This window comes from Sander lucioperca, chromosome 15 (assembly GCF_008315115.2).
Source record: "Sander lucioperca isolate FBNREF2018 chromosome 15, SLUC_FBN_1.2, whole genome shotgun sequence".
Lineage (NCBI taxonomy): Eukaryota > Metazoa > Chordata > Actinopteri > Perciformes > Percidae > Sander > Sander lucioperca.
The window spans coordinates 17912254-17938279 of NC_050187.1; the positions used below are offsets into that span (position 1 = coordinate 17912254).

At 38.5% G+C, this 26026-nt stretch overlaps 1 protein-coding gene across 5 annotated transcripts in view; it reads left to right on the forward strand.

Moving 5' to 3' along the window:
• The window catches only part of khdrbs2 (KH domain containing, RNA binding, signal transduction associated 2), a 74156-nt gene extending 62219 nt beyond the window's left edge, over positions 1 to 11937 (forward strand). Inside the window, exons 8-13 of one of the 5 annotated variants that reach the window (XR_004105611.1) lie at positions 84 to 142; positions 2027 to 2123; positions 4843 to 4895; positions 7997 to 8090; positions 9157 to 9214; positions 11854 to 11937. Coding sequence is in view for 1 of the 5 variants with exons in the window: in XM_031303341.1 (XP_031159201.1) it covers positions 84 to 142; positions 2027 to 2121 (154 nt within the window). In the remaining 4 variants the exon portion in view is untranslated. Of the gene's footprint in view, positions 1 to 83; positions 143 to 2026; positions 3131 to 4842; positions 4896 to 7996; positions 8091 to 9156; positions 9215 to 11853 lie in introns of those variants that run through there. The other 4 variants (XR_004105610.1, XR_004105608.1, XR_004105607.1 and 1 more) reach the window with 4 other exon arrangements.
• Positions 11938 to 26026: the final 14089 nt, after the last annotated feature.

Here is a 26026-nt window from a genome sequence, read left to right on the forward strand (position 1 = left end):
TCTTTTCTTATTTTAGAAAATTGTTAACAAACACGGCGTGTTGTTCTTTGTTTTGACTGATGTTTCCGCTTTGTCTGTTTTAGCATCTCAGAATATTATGAATATGGACATGGAACCAGTGATGAATCCTACAACAACTATGGTAAGTACCGCTTATTTTGTTCACAGCAGAACTTTTGTTTTTGTGAGCTGAACATCATCGATCCAAATATGAGACATCTTTTTTGTGCGTCATCCCTTCTCTCTCTACTTGCTCACACTGTCAGTTGTTTAATGTAGCAAAAGTGCAATGGTCATAGTCACACTTACTAGACCTTAAACAATAAGTTAATTATTTGATAAGTTGATCTACCGGAAATTATTTGGCAACTTGATTTATCATTTATCTTTTTTAAGCAAAAATGCCAAACATTCTCTGGTTCCGGCTTTTCAATTGTGATTTTCTCTGTTTTACATCATTGTTAATTGAACATCTTCGGGTTTTGGACTGTTGGTCTGACAAACAAGCTATTTGAAGGTGTGTCCATGGGCTTTCTGAAATTGTGATTGTGATCAATTGTGATTTTTTATGATTTTCTGACATTTTATAGACCAGTTAGTCAGACAAAAATAATGTTAGTTTAAGCTCTACACACTACTTAGGAAAGTCCAGCATATTGGTTGTACAATAGTAACATCAGTATACAGTATAACTATAGCAATATCTGCAAACCATGTGCGATAACAACTGCTCTCCTGAAGTGTTTTTCCAGTGCTATCCTTGTAACTGACTTTAAGCCAGTAACATTTCACAAAAGTAACAGTAATTTGTATCTTTGGTTAAATGTAATTAGTCAAATTTGTTGTTATTTGTAGTGTATCATTTTTAGTGTATCATTTTTAAACTTTTTTAAGAATCATCCTTGGACCTTACTAAATTCATTCCTGACAAGAAAAAAAGTCTGCTACTGCATACACCACCCCTTCTACCTCCCTGGCTATTCGCTGCTTTTGACTAGAACAGTAAATGTGCCAATGGAAGCTCAGGGGGCTAACCGATGTCCGTTAAAAAGGTGGAGTGTTTTGCCTTTTGGATTTGTGCCCCCATGGGCTTATTCCAGGAAAGCTGCTACTATTGGCTTAGTAACCTCCGCTGTGCACACAACACTGCTGTCAGATAAAAACAATCGGTAACACTTTACTTGAAGGTATCTACATAAGAGTGACATGACACTGTCATGACACAGTCATGACACATGAACCCTAACCCTAACTCTAACCCTAACCTTAACCCTAACTTGTCATGACAAAAACCGAATGACACTTACTAAAAGAAGCGTTATGTCATAAACGTTTATGACTTGTTTATAATAAATCTTGTATAATGACACATTCATGACAGTGTCATGTCACTCTTATGTAGATACCTTCAAGTAAAGTGTAACCAAACAATCTTCTATCTCCAAAACACCAACTGTTAAGGAAGTTGTTTTATTCCTCCAAAGAATGTTTTAAGTTTCCTAAGCAAAAGACTATTTACATTTTCTCAAACATGTAAAGCTTTAATTTAAATTAAAATCACCAAAAGTGGAGTTACAAGGTTTTCGCATGAAAACATGCAGCAATAAGCTGGTTGCCACAGCGGGGTTGCAGGCTCATTCATTTTCAGCACAATGAATTGTGCACTGGGGTGTTGAGGTCGGACCAAACCAAAAACCAAGGGGGCAATGATTTGATTTTCTGCTCCATAAACACTTTCTTATTTGGAAGCAGTGCAATGTGCCATGCAGCTGTGGTGGCCATCTTTATGCAATTTGGCTCTAAGGAAGGCGCTGCTGACAGTCAGAATTCCGTATTGGTCCAACAGAGGGCAAAGTGCTTATGTGCAGAGAAGCCTCTATAGTAGAATTTGCTCGCTTGAATTTTCTTGTCTTTGTTAAATGTGTTGTGAGAGGAAAGTATACCAGACCCGAGCTCCCAGTTTGACTTTGTGACAGCACAGTGAATGCAGCAGCTTTCTACAATGTGTGTTTAACTGTTTTTGCAGAGGAGGAGTGGGCGACCACCCGTCCCAGTCTCAAAGCCCCAGTTTTACGGCTGACAAGAGGGGGCTACAGAAAACATCCCTATGGTAGATACTGAAGGTGCTCCAGATAGGTGACCTCCAATTTCAAACTTTTTATATACTTTTTTTTAAATTCCTCATAAATTGTTGTAACAATTGCTTTTTTGTTTGTCTTCTTCAGAAAATCTAATAAAAATAACCCCATAAAGCACATAAATCCACAAACTTAACTATTGTAGTATTCCAATTGTGTTATTCATTCAGGATGTAGTAATTTTTTTAAGTGCAGAGAGGAGATGAAAAGAGACATTCATCCACGCTCATCCATGTACAGGAAGGTTGTTCTTAGAATTGGCTGTTAAAAGGCCCTTCATTCCAACTCTATCTTCCCCCCACCCCCAAAAAAATTTTTGTCTTCAAAGTTATGGCTCGCATTTTGACAAATTACTTTCCATTCATTGCCTTTATTGCAGTGCTTATCGTGGTTTACTAGCCAACGCCTGTAATGCCAGGATAACAATATTTTTGCCTTTCGAGATGCTCAGATTAGGCAATCAGAGAGTCATAATTTCTATGTTCCTATGGTTCAGTGTCACTGAACACAGTGTCAGAGTTGTCAGACCAGGATTCTGACACCCTTGTCTTTTTGTCATGACATTGTGAGACATCCCGTTGTCTTCCACTACGACACAGTACAGTGCACAAAAGTGAAAATATTCTCATATTTGAGTTGGCCCTGCAGTTCGACCAATGCCCTAGTCCCTGTAAGGGTGAAAAGTAGAGAGATACTACTATGTTTCTTTAATAGTTATTAAAAAAACATATTGACAGTTTTTCCTAATTTGTCATGGTATAAGAAAACAGCACACAAACCTGGTTTAGCTCATTGTGGGTCACCCAAGATGACTTTTCAGGCAGGATGAGTCTTTAACCAACCAGAGCCACAGTGAAAATGAGCTTTTTTCAACCTCCATCACCTTTCTCCACAGTTCACTGATTGGTCTAGCTGTGGGCTCAGTGTAGTTTAAGTGGATCTTTTCCAGACTTACACCTTATGGCAAAACTTGTGAGATTCAAGACAAATTAGTTTTTCACAAATGTTTTCATTGTTAGGCTTGGTAAAAAAAAAAATTTAAAAAATCAAGAGCAGTTTTGTGGTAGTCTCTTGATGTGTCTGCAGGTCTGTGTTGTGTCTGCAGAAGCTTCACTTCCTGTTTGATTCCAACTGTGGCTTTAACGTGTTGCATCATTTGCTAACATCATTATTATGGTAACAGACAGAGAACCACACACTGCTCTGAACACAAATGACCCGATTCACTCCATTAAAGGCAACAGATGGAAACCTAACCTTTTCCAGAATTGAAGACCTGAATGCAAAGTGACTAAATGACATTTCTTATAAAAAAAATGTTTAATGTTCATAAATCTAAATCAAACCTCAAGTTTCCCTATAACTGATATGTTATATGAACCTCTGATGACTTCATGGTAAAACTGAGTTGATACCCCAGACTAAAGTTAGCCTAAGTTATATTGTGACTTTAAATGATTCAAGATGTGAGATCATTATCGTGCAAAATACTTTTTTGTGCTTGGGTTGAAAGCAATGAACAATGTACAGTGTGTCATTTATAATGCGTGCTTTGTTCTGTGTGTAATCTGTATTTGTACATAAAGCATTTAATAAAAACAACATAAACCTCAACACAGTGTGTAAGACTCTCTAAATAGGAGGCTATGGAGATAAAAATTGGTAATTTTCCTGCAGTTTGTTAACATTAATATCTGCTTTCAGGTAACAGCTAACTCGTTTCATAAAGAAAGCCCACCAACCTGTCCCAAATGACTCATTTGTTAAATAATTTATATTCCTGCACAATCGTCCTTGAATCTTTGATCACCTTCTTATTTGGAAACTAATAAATGTCTTTCCTCAATCCATTCTGTGAAGTTTTACATCATTAAACAGATACTGATTGACTCTGAGAATGATATGGAGTTAAAAGAGGTAAGAAGTCCTCATATATTATCATAATAATACGCTCAGTGTTTGAAGCTGGCTCGTGAAAAAGCATAATGGGCCATACAGGATGTAGATCTTGGTATTCACTCTCTGATAGTATGCACTCAGTGTGCTGTGTCTTTTATCTGCGACTCATCAATGTCTCTGCTAACCTCCTTTTTCATTTCTGTCATTTAACCTGAGAAAGCTGTACATGCACTGTAATTTTCCGTGCTTTAAACATCAAAGCTGAAGTCCATTTTAGCGATTTGAATTCTCTTTTGTGATTAGTACACCTGAAGCCTGGCCCTCATTAAGAGTGTAGATCACGGGACTGAAAGGAAGACTAAACACTAAGCAGGTAACCCTAATAATAATTCTAATTCAATCGGCAAATGCTAACTTCCACTTAAAAAAAGTAAACCTGCCCTTTTTAACCCCAAATAAAATCCCTTCATATCGCTAACTAAACAGTCCATAAGGAATTCAGCTAAAGTGTGATAAAAGAAATAATAATAAAAGACGCTAAAATAATGTCCGGCAAACTAAACATCACATCAGTGATATAAATAAATTCCAAACATTTGCTCAAAACTTCACATAAAATGTCATGATATTTATACCACCTTGAATTGGTTTACTTTTTTCACAGTGATGGAATGTAATGACTGTTCTGTTCTAAGTATTGCATAAAAAGTATATTGCATGCAGTCTGTCAGTCTACACTTGTTTATTATTAATGATACATGGATGTGACACATTCCTTATCGTATTGTTTTGTTTTTCTCTATAGTTGAGGAAACACACTATTGTGCGAGTTGGTCAAAACAGAGACGAATGTAACAGGTGAGTGGAAATATTCACCAGATATGTTACTCTGTCACATTGTATGCAAACTACACTTGTTGTCAGGCATGTTGAAATCAATTACTTTTAAACATTTAATTCGACATAGTTCACAAAAATGCAGCAGGTTTAGCTCATTCGGCCTCCTTGATTGATTTTATTGTACAACTAATTAGCAAAGACTTTTTAGCAAATTCTTACTTTGACTCACAACTAACAGTTAATGAGTAAGAGTTTTTTCAATTAAAATAATAGGAACAAAGAGGATAAAGGAAAAAAAAATTGATTAGAAATAATTAATCATCTGATTAGTAGAACAGCAGAGTAGTGACAATATGAGGCTGGTATGAAATGTGGTTGGGTAGACTTTAAGATTAATTATACATGTAGAAAACCAAACTGAAGAACTCATTTAGTGAACAAAAATTCTAGGCTACTGTTCCTACATGACCTATTAGTATATACCATCTTTTCTGTCAAACAAATGTCTTTTTTTTTCTTCTGCACCACTTACTTGCATCTTTTCTTTCTGCTGTTTCTGCAATACATCTTATTTGTGTGTATTTTTTACTCCAACCTGTGTTTTACAGCTGTGCTAATGCAGCTACACTTAATCCCCATGGACAGATAACTGCTGGGCTATTCATAATTCATGCTCTTCTTCTGATGTGTTCTTAAAGGTGCAATACTTTTTGAAAATGTATTCACAGGCATAACACCTTAATTGCACACTTGTGCTGTTAATGCATAACACAAGTTATGAACAAAGCTGACCCAGTGCAAGTGCAAGATACAGCACTAATAGTTGTTTAATTGGTGTGATTTGTTAAAAGATAGACTTCTCCTGTAAGACTCTAATAAGTACAAACATGATATGGTTTTTCCTAAAAATTATTGTAATTTTACTGTAATATAACAAATTTGTTGATTTTTACCACATTGGCACCAAATTGTCAGCACTCTTAATGGGCTGTAGTCATGAATGCAAAGCATATTACTATAATGATACACAATACGCTACACAAGACAACTTTCAGAGCTAAAGTTATTTATTTTCAAACAATTCAATTTTAAATATCTTCTGATCATTTTTTTATTATCATAATAGCCTTATTAAAATGAAAATGCATGAATACATGCTTACAAATGTAGAGCTTAGGATGTTGTTGTTAGAGCAGGCTTCACTGAAATACAGAACAAAAGGTCAGCCAATAGTCAGTCGCAAACATTAACATTTTACAGTCTCATGTGTCAGCCTTCATTTTGGCCAACCTGACATGTTGCGTTGGAAGGCGGGCAGTCGGACTCCATGACCAATCTGATTGGTGTAGTGCTAACCTGGAAATGACGAGTGGGATGAGCGTGACTAAGCCTCTCAAAATCTGACGAAAATCTTTTAAACTGACCTTTGTCGATCTGAAATTAAGACAGATTCAGCAACTGCATGGCCTATTTCTTCCTATTTCAAATTTTAAAATGTTTTCAGAAACACGTTTCGGTGAACTATCTTCGTAAAATATGAGATTGTATTCTGAACATTGACATATATAAAATGGACCAACAGATCCCGTTGCTCTGGACGGAGACCAGTGAAGGATATTAGAAGCACTTTTCCGGTGATGGCTGAGCGTTATTGCGCAGCCTCCAACTGAGCTCGAAGACGTAGATTTGACGTGAGCAACCTGTCTGAAAGTTGTAAGTCTTCAAATCTTGCAGAGACGGAGAGCGTAGGTATATGTAAGGAGATAACATGGACACAGGCTAATTATTGCTAACTAAAATGCTAGTTAACATTAGTAATTAAACTTAAACAGCTAATGTGAGTCGAAACTGCCTGCAAGCTTCTCCTGTACTGTATGGTAATTTTTTTTACTGTGCGACAGTAAGTCGCGTGGTTATGACACAATCGTTAGCCTATTTTTACAAAAACGTCTGCTACGGAGCCATAACGTGAGATACAAAGTAGTGGAGCCTTTTATACATTGTCGTGTTTCTTTAGAAATAAACAATGGACAAATAGAGTCTTTAAACACTTCAGATAAAGTAAAGTTATTCGCTGTCAAAGTGGCGCCAAAATGAATGGCAGTCAATGAAATGCTAACGGGAGATCATCAGCATCAAAATGGCGCCATAAGAGGTACGCGTTCCGAGGAGAAGCTTACCCCCTTGATTCTGAACAAACCGCCATTATGCCCAGTTGAAAAATCCGGGAGCAGCCAGACCCATGTGACACGTTCGTCCAATCAGCTGCCGGTTTTCATTTTTTGGGCAACAATACAGATTAGCGCCGCCTGCTGTTATGGAGACGTATTACATGCTCAAGTCGGCGTCGCTTCGGTGTGTTCTGAGGCACTTTTTGGACCTCGGGGAGCCAACTGATCAGTCCGACTGCCTTTTCTGCCAGCGGTCGGCCGTCGGGTTAGTGTGTCAGGGGCTTTAGAGATAGGGTGAGAAGCTCAGAGTAGAGCTCGGAGTAGAGCCACTGCTCTTTTGCGTCGAAAGGAGCCAGTTGAGGTGGTTTGGGCATCTGGTAAGGATGACCCCTGGGCGCCTCCCTAGGGAGGTGTTCCAGGCACGTCCAGCTGGGAGGAGGCCTCGGGGAAGGCCCAGGACTAGGTGGAGGGATTATATCTCCAACCTGGCCTGGGAACGCCTCGGGATCCCCCAGTCGGAGCTGTTTAATGTGGCTTGGGAAAGGGAGCTGCTGTCCCTGCGACCTGACCCTGGATAAGCGGACGAAGATAGATGGATGGATGGATGGATGGATGGATGGATAGATGTGTCACAAGAGGAACTGTGTGTGCCTTGTAGATTAGTCTGAGCTTGGTAAAACAGAAGAGATTCCTTTCTGCAAAATAACTTTAATTAATGAACAAGTTCAGGAGGAACAATCTGGTTTTGTCTGAATCAACAAAACTGTAGATTTAATGAAGGAACTTTCATCAAAACATCATCAAACAAATACTCCATTTAAACTGTGCTGTTCAGTTGTATTGTACAATTACCAGACAGTCCAACTCTGCAGTACTGTAACACGGCTTACATCATGCTCCCTTTGCTTTTCTGGAAAAATGGCATTTTCTACTTGTGCTTCTTTCTAGAGCAGAAGGCACAGGAATCTGCTCCCAGAGGACTAAAGACTGTACTCAGCCATCAGACATGTTCGGGTCCTTCAACAGTCAGTAAAGTAGCTTGGTACGTATATAAGTCATTCAACATAAAGCATCTAACTATAAAGCTGCCTACATTTTCCCTTAGTACTGAGTTTGGAAAATGATTAGTTGTTGAGGTTACATGAAGAATTGCGGTGTCAACCTAACGCAAAAAGTTGCACACAAAAAAGATCACATTGTCATGCAATATATTTTGTAAAGGCTGTTTTCTCCAGATACATGATTGTAAATCAGCAATGAGCTATTTACAAAATAAATATGAAGAAAATAACATGCTCAAGAAAAAACATTTCAGGGAAAATAACTGGAGAGATTCATATCATTTAGGGATGATTGTTGATTAAACCTAAGACCAGTTCTGTTATAAATAGAGATGTTATGAAGCTGCAGAGAATAAGTAAATAATTAAATAATTGAATAATTGAATAGTTTTAAATATAATTCCCTATTTTCAACCTGTCCCCATCCTTTCCTAAAACCAACTCTGGTGTTTATTTGCACCTATGAGTTGGAAGTGATCACTGCTGCTGGATACTCTGTGTATGCCAGTGATGTTCATGCAGCCTTTGCCAGAAGCGCTCTCAGATCCATTTTCATAACAAGCCTGCTGCCAGCTTGAAACCAGCCAAGAGCCCAAAATCCCAAAGCCTGTTATGGGTGTTACTGCGTTTCTTAAAGTTTATGCCACTGATAAAACTCTCAGATTCAGATTACAAAAAGGATTACACAACAAAAAAATCCATTACTCATTGTACATATTTCTTGTTTTGCACAAATAATGGAGTCTAAGGTGCCTGAAGACTTTGCAGCTGTCTTCACATCTCTTTGCCATTAGTCCACACATGGATCTACAGTGATTCGTGTCCATTAGGCAGTCGGGCTGCAGCCTCGGGCGCAATAAAAAACTGGCAGCTGTTTTTTGTTGGTTTGCCAAGTTTATCCCTTTTGGCAACCATGTTTATACAGCCACAGCACTCTTAATATAATACACATTAGTCTATTTAGTGAAAACTTGCTGCTTAATGCATCTGTTCCTGTGTAAAAAAATAAAGATCCATTCTGTTTGTGTTAACTTTTATGTATTGCAGAGATGAGAGGAACGGTGATGGAACATGAAACATGATGGCAAAGACAAATGACTCACAGGTGAGGAGTTGATTGTGTATCAGCTGTTACTTTTCAGTGTGAGAATAACATACATGCAATAAATATGTGTCTATGTATTTCCAATTGATTTGCTCTGCATTTTAAAAAAGCAGTCTGACTCTTACTGTTTTTGTGAATATACTTGAGAGCTCTGCTTAAGCATGTTTACTACACAGTCCAGTGGGGCCAAAGAAATACAAGACTTTTTACAAGTTTTTTTTTTTAAACGTATTTTCTTCTTTTGGACCACCTAAATGTCTTAATAGCTATTTTCACATCCCACTGTTAACAAAGCTGTTTCACACCGGTTAAACCTTAAACCGCTCGTGTCTATACAGTACTGTAGCTATGAAGCCACCAGCTAATAACACCAGCAGCCGATAGTTTAGCTCAGCAGAAAGACTGGAAACAGGAGAAAACAGCTAGCCTGGCTGTAGCGTTCTACTTAAACTCGAGAGTTAGATGAATAGGTCTAAATCTTACTTTCCTTGTCACTGACTTAGTAATGAGACAAGAAACTATATTAACTATATATATATATATATATATATATATATATATATATATATATATATATATATATATATATATATATAAGGGCTGTCAATCGATTAAAAAATGTAATATAATTAATTACATACTCTGTGATTAATTAATCTAAATGAATCGCATACATAATTAACGGTGCCTGAACCGATACTTTTTAAGAAAGTATAAAAAGAAAAGAAAAAAAAAGGGTACTAAACAACAGTCGGTGACATTAAAGAACGGCTTGTTTATTGCTAAGGCCATATGGTCAAAATTAAATGATTTAATAATAATGTATAACAATAACAATAACTTATTTCACTAGTAAATTGCTGTTGAACGACAAAAACAACCACCAGATGGGAAAAGGACATTTACAATAACTTCAAATGCACCACGAGGCTGTAGTTTACTAGTTTCAATGAACGCACCGTCTATGTTGTTTTTCCGGCAGCTGCAGATTGTTACATACCGGTGTTGAATCCTCTACAGTAAAACACAGTCAAACTTTACACCGTTTAGCGTTAGCTGTCAGCATTTTAACCGTTTTTAATCCAGCTACTAGCAAGCGGTAGGCTAACTTTAGCTGCTCTCTAGTATAGTGTTAACTAGCTAGCGGTAGGCTAACGTTAGCTGCTGTCGAGTATAGTGTTAACTAGCGTCCCGTGCAGCGGTGTTTGTGTTGCCTGTTTCAGAGCATCAGAGAGAAGTGCAGACATATCAGTGGCACCAGATTTCGGTAACCAGGGTTGGCAGGAAGAAGATTTTTACAAGTAAATGTTCCAATCAATGATCCAGGCAGCACATTCTCGTCTCCCTCCTTCATTTTACAGTCAAATGGTGGCTAGAACGGCTCCGGGTCAAACGTCAATATGGAATGGATTAATTTTTTTTTTTTTTTTAACGCATTATTTTTTCTCAGATTAATTAATCGAAATTAACGCGTTATTTTGACAGCCCTATATATATATATATATATATATATGTGTGTGTGTATGATTGAAAATAGAGGTTATACTCGAGTTGACACCAACTCATTCTGCAGTCATGTAATGATACCATCTGCTTGTGGGTTCAGACTGGCTGAAAGAGAGAGAGAGAGAGACATCCTCAGATATGCAACACGCTGTACTCGCTAATTCAGTCAATGGCTGTGTGAACAAATAAATGATGGTTGCCAACTCTCAGCTTAGTGCCTTATTTTCTAGAATAATTGCACCTATTTGTTCTTAACGAGACAATAAAAACTCATTTGAAAAGGTTGAGGTGAGAGTGAGGAGGTCTATCTCCCTCCATCTCCATCTCAAGGACGAGCTGATTGTCTCTGGCTGAAAGCTGCTTCTCCATACAGAACATCACTCCGGATGTCAGACGTGTGTTGACAGATTATAACTGGGGAATTCATAAAGAGACAGCCGGTGGTGGATCGAGGGGAATTTCTGTACTGCAATTGATGCACACCCAGCCAAAATGTCAGACTCGGGGCTCAAAAGCTCACTGCATATACAAACTACTGCACACCAAAAACACATCATTTGTCATACATCCTCAGAATCAATTCTGACAGATGACAACATGCCTGTCACATGAATAATTCTACAGATTATTGTATAGCTCGACATTTTGGACCTAGTTGCTTTCTTACTAAGAGTTAGATGAGAAAATTGATACCACTCTAATATGATATCTGACCTTAAAATATGAAGCTCCTGCCAGGAGACAGTTAGCTTAGCTTATCATAGAGAATAGTCAAGAAATAGTCATAGCCATCCATAAAACCCCAAATTGTTGTTTTTATACTTTTCTAGTACAGATTGAACAAACAAGATAGAGTGGTGCTAGAAGCAGGTTTTTTGCAGGTGCATATGTGTATTTGGGCCAGTGTTTGTATATATATATATATATATATATATATTTAACAGAGTGAAACAAATAGAATTTTCCCTTGCAGGATTCATAAAGTATATTCCTCTTCTTTATCCTTGACAAGAAAGCAAATAAGAGTGTTTCCCCAAAATGTCTCCCTATTAAATAATATATGCATTTATTTTTCTCCCACTCCTTTTGCCTTTGAATATAGTGTGTTTCTCTTTTTTATTTTTGTGTTGCAGGTTGGTGAGTGTTACGAAAGACAACAATGAGACGAGTCACATTTCTGGTGGACAATATTTTTTTTACTTGTGCTAAAGGACCTATTTTTTTTAATTTGTTTTACATGTAAAAATGTCGTCAGGTTAGCAAATTTTTATTTCAACCAAAATCCACACCCTTGCAGCAGAAAAAAAACACTTGCTTCTGATGTTATAAATGTGTCACTTCTGTCCATTTTTTATCATAACCCTATTTTGCGTTATGGCCTAAAGTAAAAAAAACTAACTTATAAGCAAATCTCAACATGACTGCACCTTATTTCAGCCGTGTTGTCATCTGGCGGCTGCTGTCATTACCAACCTGAGTGCACCCTGTGTCCATTCCCAGCTCTCTAATAAATGGTTCACTTAGTGCTGCCAACATGAACATGTTAGTTCATTAGGCAAGTCGAGCCCACTGCTGGCGTTGTGGCCAACTGTCACAGCTACTTCACGAGCCCAACCCGTCAGTGCTGCCGGAATATACAGCAGCCAGACACAGCTAACACCTTGTGTCATTTTCTGAGTGGCAGTCATAATGAATGGTGCCGTCTGCAGCTCTACATATGGTACACAGTAATTAACACTTGAGATTGAGAGAAGCAATACAGGCATCCCACTGTTTGAATAAATGTTCATGAATGTCTTTCTTTCTGAATTTGTTCATATTTGATTTACAAAACAATACATCGATAGCCTCATAGGCACATCTCAGCTTCTCGCAACATGTTCAACTTGAACAGCTTGCGGGGCCCACGAGTCACATTTGATGCAGAAGATCATCCATCGCTTATCTTTTTTGGGTGGAAAGGGATTTCAAGAATCTGCTCAATTGTTTAGCATTCTCATTTCATCAAAACATCCACCCCTGATTCTGGCATTTGTTTAATTAATTGGCTCCATGACGTACACTCCACACAGCCTGTCAGACAGCACAGCATTTATCTTCCTCGATACCACTTGATCTAAATCTTGCAAACACAAAGACACCAAAGTGGGTCAGGATCTAGGCGAGTACCCAGACATGTTCAATGATGCAAAACAGTGCATGGTTATAACTCCAACACAAAGCATTTCCCCGTGCCAGGGACAGGTACCTGAGCAAACTCAGCTCTGTTTAGACAGCTGCTTGATGGGCCAGAATAGAAAACGAGGGCTTATAATCACCCGAGTCTAAAAGGGCCTCTTTACCGGCGTAGCACTTTGTGATGAAATGGTGTGCAGAGTCAGAGTCCTTGATGTGTTTTGATGATTTTCTTGTTGCGACAGCAGGCTGGGATCTAAGCCAGGCGACAGAGGGTGAGGATGTACAGTATAGCTTGAGCTGCAGTTTTTAAAAGTTGTGTGCTGCTATAGACAGACTACTATACATGATCTTAGCTCCCTTTTGCACGAAAACCGGCCTCCTCCAGCTCATTATAGCTATTTTTGGAGAGAGGATGAGTTTGACATGTTGTGTTGCTTTGTGCCTGTGGATAAACTAAGCAGCAAGTGAACTGGGCTAACTATGTTTTCTACTGATGAAGTCACGTAGTACACAAAATGTCTTCACAAATATAGAGCTTGTTTGGTTTAGCCTGTTTAGGTTTTTTTTTTTTTTTTTTTTTAAACATGTCCCTAAGAAAGACAATATTCCACCTGAAAAGACAAAATCGACATCCATTATCATAACTGCTTGGGCTCAAGGTGTGAGTTTGCGTGAGTCTCTCTCAAGGAAACGTAAACCTAATCTCCCTGAATAATGTCTTCAAACACTGGAGTCTGAGTCTCTTCCCACTGAGAGTGTTTTCATGCATAATGCAGATACAAGCTGCTAAATACATCTCCATATTCAGCTTACAAATATCTATTTATGAATAAACATAATATTTCCTTGGCAACTGAGCTTCTGTAGACCACAAAAGGCAGAAGTAAACAGGATAAGGTGTTTATATGCCACAGTATACTTGCTAATGATGGTAGAAAATCCAAAGCTTATATTTTTCACCAAATCTAAACAGGATCAGACACTAAATCCTGGTCAGATGTAGTGTGATATTAGTGCTACATATAGTCTGTTATTTACTCTCATCCAATACCAAAGGTCATTTATGGGATGCCTAGTCTGTAAAATATTTCTCAAAAATAGACAAGTATTGAGTATACATAATTTGGTAGCACTTTATAGTAACCACCATTAATAAATGGTGAATTGATAGTTATTTAAACTTAGGTTAATAGTTATTTTTCTGTTAACAAACAATGAAATTATAATTAGGCCTAATATTGTTTAATAATTATTTTAATGTTATATTTAGTAATGTTATATTTGTTAATACAACAGTTCATCATTGCACACATAACATTGTATGTATTGTATTAAGTATCTGTTAATGATTACTAAATCATTTTTAAACCGTTTAGAAATCGTTTATCGACCCTCAATAAACATTATTTGGACGGCTATCATAAAGTTGCAACTGATGATTATAATACTGTGTTAATAGTTAATAAATATGTTGTACTTTGCATTTATAAACATTATATAAATAGCTATTATCAGTGCACAAATAATCATCTAGATAGAAAAAGATTTAATGGGGCCAAATAAATGTTACTTGATGTTTTATAAATCATTAACTCATTATTATAAGCATTAGTTGCAACCATACTAGCCATCCAAATAATGTCTATGGTTTACAAAACAATTATTAGCCATTGACAAAGTATTGACTATCTATTTAAATGTAAGTAATTTATTATGGACAAAAAATAAAATAGCATTTATGCAGTGGACTTATTTTGAAAATCTACGGTATGATTATGGAGGTAGTGTCATTCATTTCTAAACAACACATAATAGAACACAAAAAGCTCTGGTCTAAAACTGTAAATGTATGGATACAATTGTGAAATCTGTTCTTTAATTTCATCTGCAGGTTGTTTTTGAATTTGTCATTACTTTATTGACACAACTATGCCCTGCAGCAGTTCTTTACTGTTAGATGGACCCTCTCACATTCTGTATGCTTTTCCATCTCCTTCACTACTGCTTGTTACAGCCTTCAGTATACAACCAACTGAACTTCATACATACTGTTTCACATTGTAAACTTCATTTGAGGTGAGGTATTCCAATCATGGAAATCCAAAAGTCCAATCAAACAAACTACATCTAAGATTGTTGTAAAAGACGACGGTATCTCTCGTCTCTCAGTTTTTTTCTGCTGTACATATTCCCATGTGTTACAGTGCCAGACACTATGTCGGATAAATGCCTCTGACAGGCAAGACTGTGATGTAGCTGTCAAGATTCAGAGTCACGGACGTCCCCAATGAAGCCTTTTTGTTTTGCCTAGATTGTATTTTTTTTTTTTTCACAGCTGAGGAAATGATACACAGGTGTTGATTTCACTCTGGATGATAAACAGACCTACAGCAACTATAACCTCAGAGGGCAAAGTCATCCGTCTAGCCCACATCAAAACAACGGGCTATTGACTCATCCGTTGATTGCAGTCAAGTTTGAGTCTTTTGTCCCCGGGTACTTTAATGAAGAGCATATGACAAGAGTCTGCACTTTCTATAGGGAACCCTTTACAGCAGAACAAGTGAAACTACTTGGACCTGTCACGTCTCTGCAAAGGACACTTAGTGTGCTTTTCACGTGTAATAAAAGGGCACCCTATGCTAACATAGGCCCTAACATGCAGCATGCAATTAGGACAGTGGCACCGGTAGAATTCTATTTCATAGTATGTACAAGAAGTGCCCGCACAGTCTACTTAGCAAGAAAGTCTGAGAGGGATTGATTCATGTTTTGTTGTTTTTGTTTTCAATAATGTTACGGTACAACACCACCATAAAACTCTGATTAGCCTACCACACAGCATTTCAAATACCGGCAGCCAGGAGCCCGGGGTTTACACAATCATCATTGCAGCTCTCGTACAGCTGATCATAAAAGTAGAAGAGTCATGAAAGTCATCCAAAGGCCAAATAAACCACACACAGCCAGCCACACACAGAAACACACACACACACACACACACACACACGGTCAAAATAATGTAGTCATTTCTGTAGTGACAAAACTACGCCCCAGGGGCTTACAGCTGAACTTGTTTCAGACGCGTTTTCTGTGCTAAAAATGAACCAATGTCTACTACTCTGTAAAACTTTGGATTTGGCTATCCATTTATTCACAGTTCTGTATGCACATGCTTACTGTAACGCTTTACTTACGAGTCAAAGATAAGAGTAACCGGTTTATTAAAGCACTCAAAACAGTGCCAGGAAAATGTACAGATGTCCCCATAAGTAACATTAGCTAGCCAACTTTATTAGCCTTTGCTTGCTGACTAGAATGTTTTAGCTATGTTAAAATACTTTATACAGTGTTGCAGTGATACAGTGCCAGTTTACGTTTAAGATGTGTGCTGAGACCACAAAAGAATTCTAATAAAATGAGCTAGAAAAGATAAACTGAAGAGTAAAATGAATTGAGTCTTCATTTACATAGGTGATTGGTAATAAAGGGAAACAAATTAAACGCTTCTTGCTTTTTTATAACCAACATTTTAAAGGAACACGCCGACTTATTGGGACTTTAACTTATTCACCGTAACCCCCAGAGTTAGATAGAAGTCCATACATACCCTTCTCATCTCCGTGCATGTTGTAGCTCTTTCCGACGGCTCCACTGGTAGCTTAGCCTAGCACGGATCCTGAAGGTAATTGGTTCCAACTAGCCTACTGCTCCGAATAAGTGACAAAATAACGCCAACATGTTCCTATTTACATGGTGTGATTTGTATAGTCACAGTGTGTACAAATAACAAGGTCACATGAGACACAAACATCTTCTAACCGTATATAAACTGGGAACTATATTCTCAGAAAGGCGAAGCACTGCTACTTCTGCTACTTGGGCGGTGTGATATGCTTGCACCTGAGAAGCACCGGACAGAGAGTAGAAATGCTTCACTTTTCTGAGACTATAGTTCCCAGTTTATATACGGTTAGAAGATGGCTGTGTCTCACGTGACCTTGATATTTGTACACACGGTGACTATACAAATCACAACATGTAAATAGGAACATGTTGGCGTTATTTTGTCACTTATTCGGAACAGTAGGCTAGTTACCTTCAGGATCCGTTCTAGGCTAATCTACTGGTGGAGCCGTCGGAAAGAGCTACAACACGCACGGAGATGAGAAGGGTATGTATGGACTTATCTAACTCTGGGGGTTACGGTGAATAAGCTAAAGTCCCAATAAGTCAGCGTGTTCCATTAAGTTAAAGGAAAAGTACAAAGCGTTTCTTTTTACACTCCATTTAAATTATTTAATAAACAACATGATTTATTTATCTATTCAGCTATATTTCTGACTTGTCTAAATGTTGTCAGTTTTGGGGCTCCATAGTAACCACAATTCTTACAGCATCAGTAACAGCAACAACACTCCACCGCCACAGTTCAGATATTACTGATTTATCACTCCACTGCTGCTTTGTTTCTTTGATAAAATGCCCGAAGGGTTGCTGCAGTAAGCTGTTGAAGTTGATTACGAGCTTACATTGACCTCACCTTATCAGTGTGGCAACCCATGGGGCTGTATTAGCGCTTTGTCTCAAGTGAAAGTAGTCATTCAGTCATTTTCAGGATCGGATAAAAAAGCAACTATGCAAGAACGGCATACAGAGCCACTCTGACATTTTCTAATTAACACTTCTTAAAGTCATTCCTTGTGTGAATGGGTAGAAAATGTTAATAGGCATTTAAAAGGAAATGTGTTTTAATGTAAATGCAATACATTGATTATTTTAAAATGTCAATTTTGCAGGTCTCTTGTTGCCTGATTTGATTGTCTTGTACAAATTGTCATCTTCCGCATAAGGGCTGAGGACAAAAAAAGATTATGTTGCTCAAGGGCGCAACCCTATATGAAACACGATTAAAAAAAAAAAGAATGAGTCATCAGTCAGTGTGTATACCATTTAAGCCCTGTGAGGTGTTGACATTATGCTGTGGGGTCCCACTGATGTAATTCTGAAAACAAAAATAAGTCTTTTTGCAGCTCGAGCAGAAGTTGCTGGCTCAAATGTGCACACATGTGCGGCCTACCACAGCTAAGATATCAAACTAGAGACAATTATAGGGCTTGGGAAAACTGCAGTTTTCTATAGTGAGTGCTGCTGGAGACCCTGTGAAGATGAAAAATGCATGTCCACATTGAAAAGCCCCAGCTCCCCGAGGGGTGCTGCTGAAGCTATGAACCACAAGAAAGAGATTAACCAATGCAGCCGTGAGAGAGAGGTGAGCTCCCTGTTCTCCCCCACTCTCCCTCTCACACACATCATTTATAAAATGATTTATTTTTTATTAAATGTTCCATGACAGGTGTGATTTAATAGAGCAAGTCATTTGTGTCAACTTGAAGGGCCTAAAGAAAGGTTTGTTCTCACAATGATAAATCCAGTGCTTTTGAAAGAAGCAGAAAAGCTACGAAAATGATGCATTTAAACAAAACATTGACATTTAATTGTATGATATTCTTTTTGTCACTAGGCATGTCTCATGGTCATGCCTACAAGATTTGCATTCATTTATTATTGCATTTGTCTGATAACAGTTTTCAGAGACGACAATTGAAGCAGCTACACCATGGACTGTATAAAACTATAGCTACACGCTCTGGCTCTGTACTAGTAATAGCAACTCATGAGCTCTAACCAAAAGATATCAGGGACATTATTCACCTAAATATTGGCTTCCAATTGGAATGGTGGGTGTGAGATCAAATGCACTTTCACAGCCTTTTATCTGGCTAGTACTTACCAAGATGTACCTCTTTAGGAGGGTGTCAACGTTGAAAATAAAAAGGGGGAAAACACTTATTTTATATCCATCATTCTCAAGGGTGCAATCTGGTGGATCGCTGTGAGCTCCGGCTCATCAATTTATCAACGTCAAAGAGGAAATCTAAGGGATTGCTCTTAACTCTAGTTCCTAAACACTTCACTTTTGAATTCTTATCTCCTGTCTGTTCAGAGCTGACACACTGAACCATCAACAAGCTCCAGCGCTCTGTCTTCACTGACACTCCCTGCAGGGAAAAAAGGACAGGCACTCAGCTGGTTGATTGTCAGGGCCATTATGTCCCCCCAACATCCCACAGTCCCCGCTTCCACAATTCCCTCCATTAACAAGGGGCTTTGCTTTCGACTTCCCCTTTGATGTGTCACACTGCTGCAGACTTGTTTTTAATATGTGTGACTGAATCCACTTAACTGGTAGTGAGAGGAAGTGAGAAGACTTTTTTTTCTGTGGAGTAGCCTTCAAACCCCAATGTTGCATTCACATTCTAGTCTGTAACTGAGTGTTATGTTAAACCACAATTAATTATAGATTAATCATCATCAGAGAGGCAGCCATAAATATAATCAACAACAGTATGTTGCACACACAAGGGACAAATCTGAATAGACCGGCTCCTAACAGATATTCTGTGTTTTTACTTAAAGGAAGTGTTAAACATTTTGGGAAATACAGTTATTTGCGTTATGGCTGAGAGTTAAGATGAGACGATCAATATCCCTCTCATATCTGTCAGTTAAATATGAAGAAACAGCCAGCAGCCGGTTATCTTAGCTTAGCACAAAGACTGAAAACAGCGGGAACAGCTAGCTTGGCTATGCCTCAGCTCCTAGCTCACTAATTACCAAGTTATATCTTGTTTGTTTAATCCATACAAAAACTGAAGTGTAAAAACCACAAGTTTTGGGTTTACTGGGGGGGGTCTTGTAGACACTGTAAGCTACAACTTGTAAATGGAAAGAGTACAAGCATATTGTACTCAAGTAAAAGTACATTTTACAAAAAATAAAAGTACTTGTGTAAAAGTATACTTAGATAAAAGTAAAAAGTAGGTCAAAATGTACTCTGAGTAAATGTTACTGTGTTACAATTGTAAGGGGGGGTATGATGATTTATGATACTACTGTACAATTAAACCAAAATAAATTACATTAAATGTCAACCTATTCACTAGCAGAACAACTTCAGCAAAAAGACAAAACTATTTCAATAAAACAAAAATGACCAACAATAAATAAAATGTCTATGGACACTGCGGTGGGTGCAACAATCATTAAGACCCATAGGTAGTCTGACATTTCTTATAGAATTAACAGCAGAATAAAACATCACCAAAGCAGACAACACAGAGATATAATATAGACTCCACAATGACTGCAGCCGCAAACACACATATTAAAGGTGCTGTAGGTAGGTTTGTGAAGATCCAGGACTTAGCCAAAAAATGTGAACATCGACAACTTCTCAGTCTCTTCCCCCCTTTCCGCTAAAGCCCAAAACGGTCTCCTAAGCCCCTCCCCCCACAAGGGAGAATTAATGTGTGTGCATGAGCAGTGATTGACACGCAGTTGGACACCCCCCCTGGCCCTGATTGGTGCAGCTGAACAGGGAGCGGTGGATTTTTGCAAATCGCACTACAGGCTGTAGGTGGTGCCAGAGGAGCCGGATTTTTTGTTTTATTACCTGCTTCATGTAGTTCTACTGGAACATAGGGTCAGTTTCAGCAAATATGACAGAAAGTTAGTTTTATAAGGCTTAGCTACTGCACTTTTAAAGCAAAGGAGAGACTGCACAGTTTTTACACACTGCGTAGCGTGTGCACTGGTTGTTGACGCTCTCATTTGGAGAGTGAGTTTAATGAGTGTGTCGTTTTACTCACGAATGGCTTCATGTGAGTCTCGTTCACCGTGAAGTCCTCCACAATCTGCTTCAAGTTCAACTCCTCTGCTCGTCCACTCAGCCTCTCTGTCCCACTGCGCTCTTCAACGTTTTCAATTATTTTGAACTGAATGAGGCTCTTCAGTCACATCAGACATTATAGTCCCAAACACCAGACAGTCCTCACACACCTTACTGAAGGTTAACTCAGTGAATGCATAAGTAACTGCTGGAGGAGCCACCATGAGCATGTTAGCATTTAGCCAGACCCAGCAACAGGTGTGTTGTGCGCCAAGTGGTGCATTACATGAGTGATTAATTTAGGGAGATGCAACCTTTTTTATTTTTTTATTTAAATATTCCGAGGTACAATAATGTTAACCTTAATTTGATTGCATTGTTGCAATTTTTGTATTGTTCACTAACTGCTAGCCCCGGTCCGGGTGGCCAGTGAAAGTGCACATTTACAACATAATTTCCGGAGTGTCAGTTGATGTGCAGCACGTCGCCTCCCTGGAGCTCTGTCCTCCTGTGTCTGCAGACGGACTAGCAGCTTCTTCTCTGCTGCAGCTGCTGATTTTTATCTCCCTTCTTTTGTTACACTCAGTTTATCATGACTTTCATGTGACTTTTGTTTCAACTCTGTAACAGATGTGACTCAAAATGTAGCGGAGCACAATACTTGAAATGAAAAGTAGTTAAAAACAAATGAGTTTTGGTATTTAAAGCTGTAGTGCGGAACTATTTTATATTCATGAACATCCGTTACATTCATGACATTGCGAAACGAGTTGAAACATAGCTCATTAAGCCAGCTCCACAAAACTCTCTCTGTATTCCTCAGCATGGCTATGTTTGCAAAATGGTGTCGTCTGGAGACTTTCGCGCGCAGCAGCTCGAGTGATTTACGTCACCGAGAAAAGGGCAACAGCAGCGTTCAGTTTCGGAGATGAAGAGGACATAAAAATTACAAGATAATTACCTCTTCTGAAGAGTCCATCATGTTTGTTTTTTTTAATCCTCTGTATCCTCCTTGATTTGACGGGATAAACGCTACTAGCAACTGTGTGGAGGAGGGTGGGGGTGGTGCATGATCACCGAAGGCTTGCTTGCGTAATGTGGATGTGCCGACAGTGTTGTTGTCATTACTTCTAATTCCTTATTCCTCATGAGGGAGACAGAAACTACGTACTATAGCTTTAAAGGGGTGATAGAATGCAAAACCTAGTTTACCTTGTCATAGTTGAATTATGACAGTTCGGTGGGTAAAATAGGCATACATTGAACCTCAAAGTCCCATTGACATCCCTTTCCTATGCAAATCTCACAATTTGAAACTGCTGCTGAAAACAGGCGAATCTCAACAAAGCTCATAGTTGACGTCAACTCTGTGGCTGTACCTTATTTGGCTCTAGTCTCTGCCTTTGTCACGGCCCAAAATTTACATACACCACTAACCCGAGATCAGCTAGTCTTCCAAATCTAGGTTGCGCAGATCTCAGAAATTGTATACATTGTTCTTCTGCTATTTCATTACTAAATTCACTTCTGAGACTTTTTTATGCGAGAAATCAACTATGTAGAGCTCAAATATGGGCCGTTTTACAAAAAATGATAGCTAATTGCAACTTTGGTATGACTGTGTCAGACTTGAGAAGCTCCACAATCTGCCGTGACAGCCGGCGGCTGCCTGCCGGATTTGCTGCCTTCCCAGTCAGCCTCTCCACCTTCACAGACCCGCTGAGCTGGAGCTCTGTCAGGATCTCACACACAAGCTTAGCTGGAGCGGGACTTACTTACTGGATCTAAAGCAGCGGCGCGGAGGACGTGCCTGCAGGGCTTCACTCTCTGCTAAATGTCCCCGCGCTAACTAGCTACAGGGTGAGTTGTGATTCCTTGGTGGAGTTTTTTTTTATGTCCCAAGGGTAACGTTACAACAACACTTTTCAACACTAATGAAAGTGTCAAAACTTTGCATTGGTGTGTGTGTGTGCGCGCAACACACTGGAGGATGAAACTGTAACTAAACTGTGTATCTGGTGCTTTGTACAGTAACATTAGTTGATGAGTTTATGTGTTGGAGCAGAAATGAAGTTTGAAGCCGGATGGGGATATTTTCGGCTGTTTTAGCCGCGCTGCAGCCGCTGCTCACGCCCGGGCATGTCTGTACTTTTGGAAGTCTATCGGTAACGTTAATAGACAGTGCGTCTGTGTGTGCTGTGCGCTGGGCAGCGGTATGTCTGTCTGTGTGTGTGTGTGTGTGTGTGTGTGTGTGTGTGTGTGTGTGAGTGTGTGTGTGTGCTGCAGGGCAGCTCTGTGTCTGTGTGTGTGCAACCAATCAGTGCATCTAAATATTCATGAGCTTACCTTATATGGTAGAAAACCTCTCGTTCATTCTAAAGCCAATTCACAGTGTTGCTTTATGGAGCATAGAACAGCACCCGGGCCATTTTCAGCCCAACCAATGTTACATACCTTATTAGGAGACCTTAAGGAACAGTGTGAAATGACCCTATATAATCATTTTATCACCCCTTTAATGTGATCAAACTCAAATTCTGATCATTTGCCAGTGTCCACACAAGCGATAAAGATATTATATTTTTCAAGTCAAATGTGGATATACAACAGTGTGATCTCATAATGTATGTTTGGTCTTCAAAGCTCAAATAACTCGAAGAATAACTGTAGAAAGAAAGATTAAAACATAATTTCCTTTATATGGGGATCAAATAAATGGTCACTACTAAGCAGTTTGATCCACAACAATGTGAAGAAGGCTAAAAAACAACAACTTTATGGCGCAGTAATTAAAACCTGTTTACCAAAGCAAAGCAGGAGCAGGGATGTTTTTAGCACATACTTCTTTGCTACAGGTTTTGTCCACCATAAAGTGCAACATGAAGCGAAAGCATGGCAGCAGGTGAGAAAGAGTAAGGGTTTGTGAGCAAAGTTAAGCACATGAGCAGCGGCTCAAACATCTGTCAGGTTAATGAGACAACTCCTGGGGGAATAATCATGCGTTTACATACAGCTGCAGGACGTTTGCCTCCATTTTTACAGTCGACAGGGTGGTCACATCTCCTGGATCATTTTGTGTTTGGGACTTGATAAATGTATTGTTTGACAACACAGACAGATTTCTTTTAATTTAATGTTTTATCGTGAAGGGACCAATATCACACTGCATCATAACAACTGCCAGGTTTCACATGAATCGGACAAAATGCTGATGGGAGTGTAACTGATGCTTCCATCTGCTGTTACGGTCAATACCAAGCAACATCATCAAGAGACAGTAATAGACACTCGTAGATCTCCAGATTTAGACCAATGGAATGATGCCAACTGGTAGGAAGGACACAGGCTCAGACAGTTTCTCTGAATTGTAGTGACTGACTTTCCTGCTAAATCCACTTGTATATTTTAAGCCAAAGGCAGCATCACTGTTGCCTAACAGCAAAATTCCCAGCCACATGTAGAGTTTGCATGTTCACCTTCTGTTTGTATTGTATCACAAAAGCATAAGTAAGTCAAATAAACCCAACCATTAGTTAAGATGGCCAAGAACAAGAAGGTAAATAAAATGTACTGCATGACTTTTCATTTGGTTTATTTTATACACCAACAAATTATGCATTAAGTCAACAATTATAGTAACATTAGTCAGATAATTAAAGAAAGTAAGAGTTCAGCACCAAATTAAGTACTGTGAATTCCGTGTTCACTTTCCTAATGCATCTACATGCTTTTAAGTAATGGATTTCAGATGTTTGTGACACAATAAAATTCCATGTTGCTGTAGTTGACTGCCATTATAAAGAGGAAATTAAATATAAATGGTGGAAACAAAGAAGTGGTTAGAAATATGAAATATCTTGACCTTTGCAAAGTAATATGCCTGGACAATTTTTAATGAATTTCACAATTTCTAGTGAATCATGGGAGTGTTCAGGGGAAATTGAAATAGTTAAAAGTGGAAAAATACATTTACGATTGTTCCTGTGACAAGGCCACATTTTTACAATACAATAATACAATCTTCAGCCTGTTAGCAGATAAGAGCAATGTTTTCCACTGTCAAATAGTTGCCCTGCTTTCTTTGCAAGCAAAGTAAACATACTGTGTGTTTAATGCATCCCAATGAGACTTTGGCTTGTAGAGGGGAATATACTCATGCATGACATTTTGGTGAATCTGGAGAATGAACGCACAAATTGTCACCCCCTTGCCATTACCTTTAAATACTACTTTGACAGTGGTGCACAAAGCCTAAATGAAACAAAATAACTAGAACCTTAAACATTTTAGTGTTTAAGGTTGGTCTGTGTTTTGTTACTCCTCAAAATACTAGGAAGAAACATTTTAAATATGTATCATTTTAAATATCAAATGCCTATACTGCCAATTCACATCTCAACTGTGATGCCTTTGAGCACATCAACATTTACACCTAAAATTAGCTTTTGTTTCAAGAGATGAGATATTCCCATAGACCTAATTTGATGTACTTCCTCCACAAAAACTAAGCAACAAGTACAACTCCAAGCCTTTAAGCAACGTACTCCAAACTCCCGCTTAACTCTAGAGGTTGTTACTAATTTAACCTCCATCAGGCTTTGCTGCAGATCTGCTCAAACTTTTGATTACCTTGAAAAAAAACATTTTTCCTCCCAAGTGTGGCAGTGATTCCAGCGCAGTGAGGATAAAGTTTGTGACTGCAGTGCAGCTAATTTGACAAGACCCAAAAATAATCTGCTCTTCCTCCCACTGAAAAGCTAATACTCCATCATGCCTGCACAACCTGTATGAGATCTGAAATGAGGAAGGAAACAGTTATCACATAAATTGTGCTAATTTTTATAAAGCTTGAGGGCGAGATGTATAAGTATGCGTTATGGGATGTTATCTAGTCCCTTAGGAATAAGGAAAAAACAAAATGTGCCAAATCCCGCAAATTAACCAGAGCTGCTTCTGGTGGGGCATACTGAATAACAAATCAAACTGCTGCCCATTTGGTCCCCTGGCTGAAACTATATTAGAAAGAGGACAAAGAAAAACATCATGCTGTGACTAGAAATGTACAATGGAGTCAATGTTGAGTATTCAATACTGACGGATAACCTTTTGATTTGTTTTGGTGAATTTTTACATCAGAAGGCAATCAGGTGATCATTGTACTCTGTAACATTCTTTTATTTATTTTTCATATTTATAATTGTTTATTGGAATTGATATTACCCGTTTATGGATGCAATGCAAATTAACTTGATGTTATGTTTGCAGCATTTACTAGTTCCAGATTGCAACACATTCACAAAGCTTCACAGCACATCCCTGGATACAGATTCAGCCTGTATGTCAGCTTCCATATGAAGCTCATGGAACAAATGTGGTTTGATCTTGGAATAAATTTC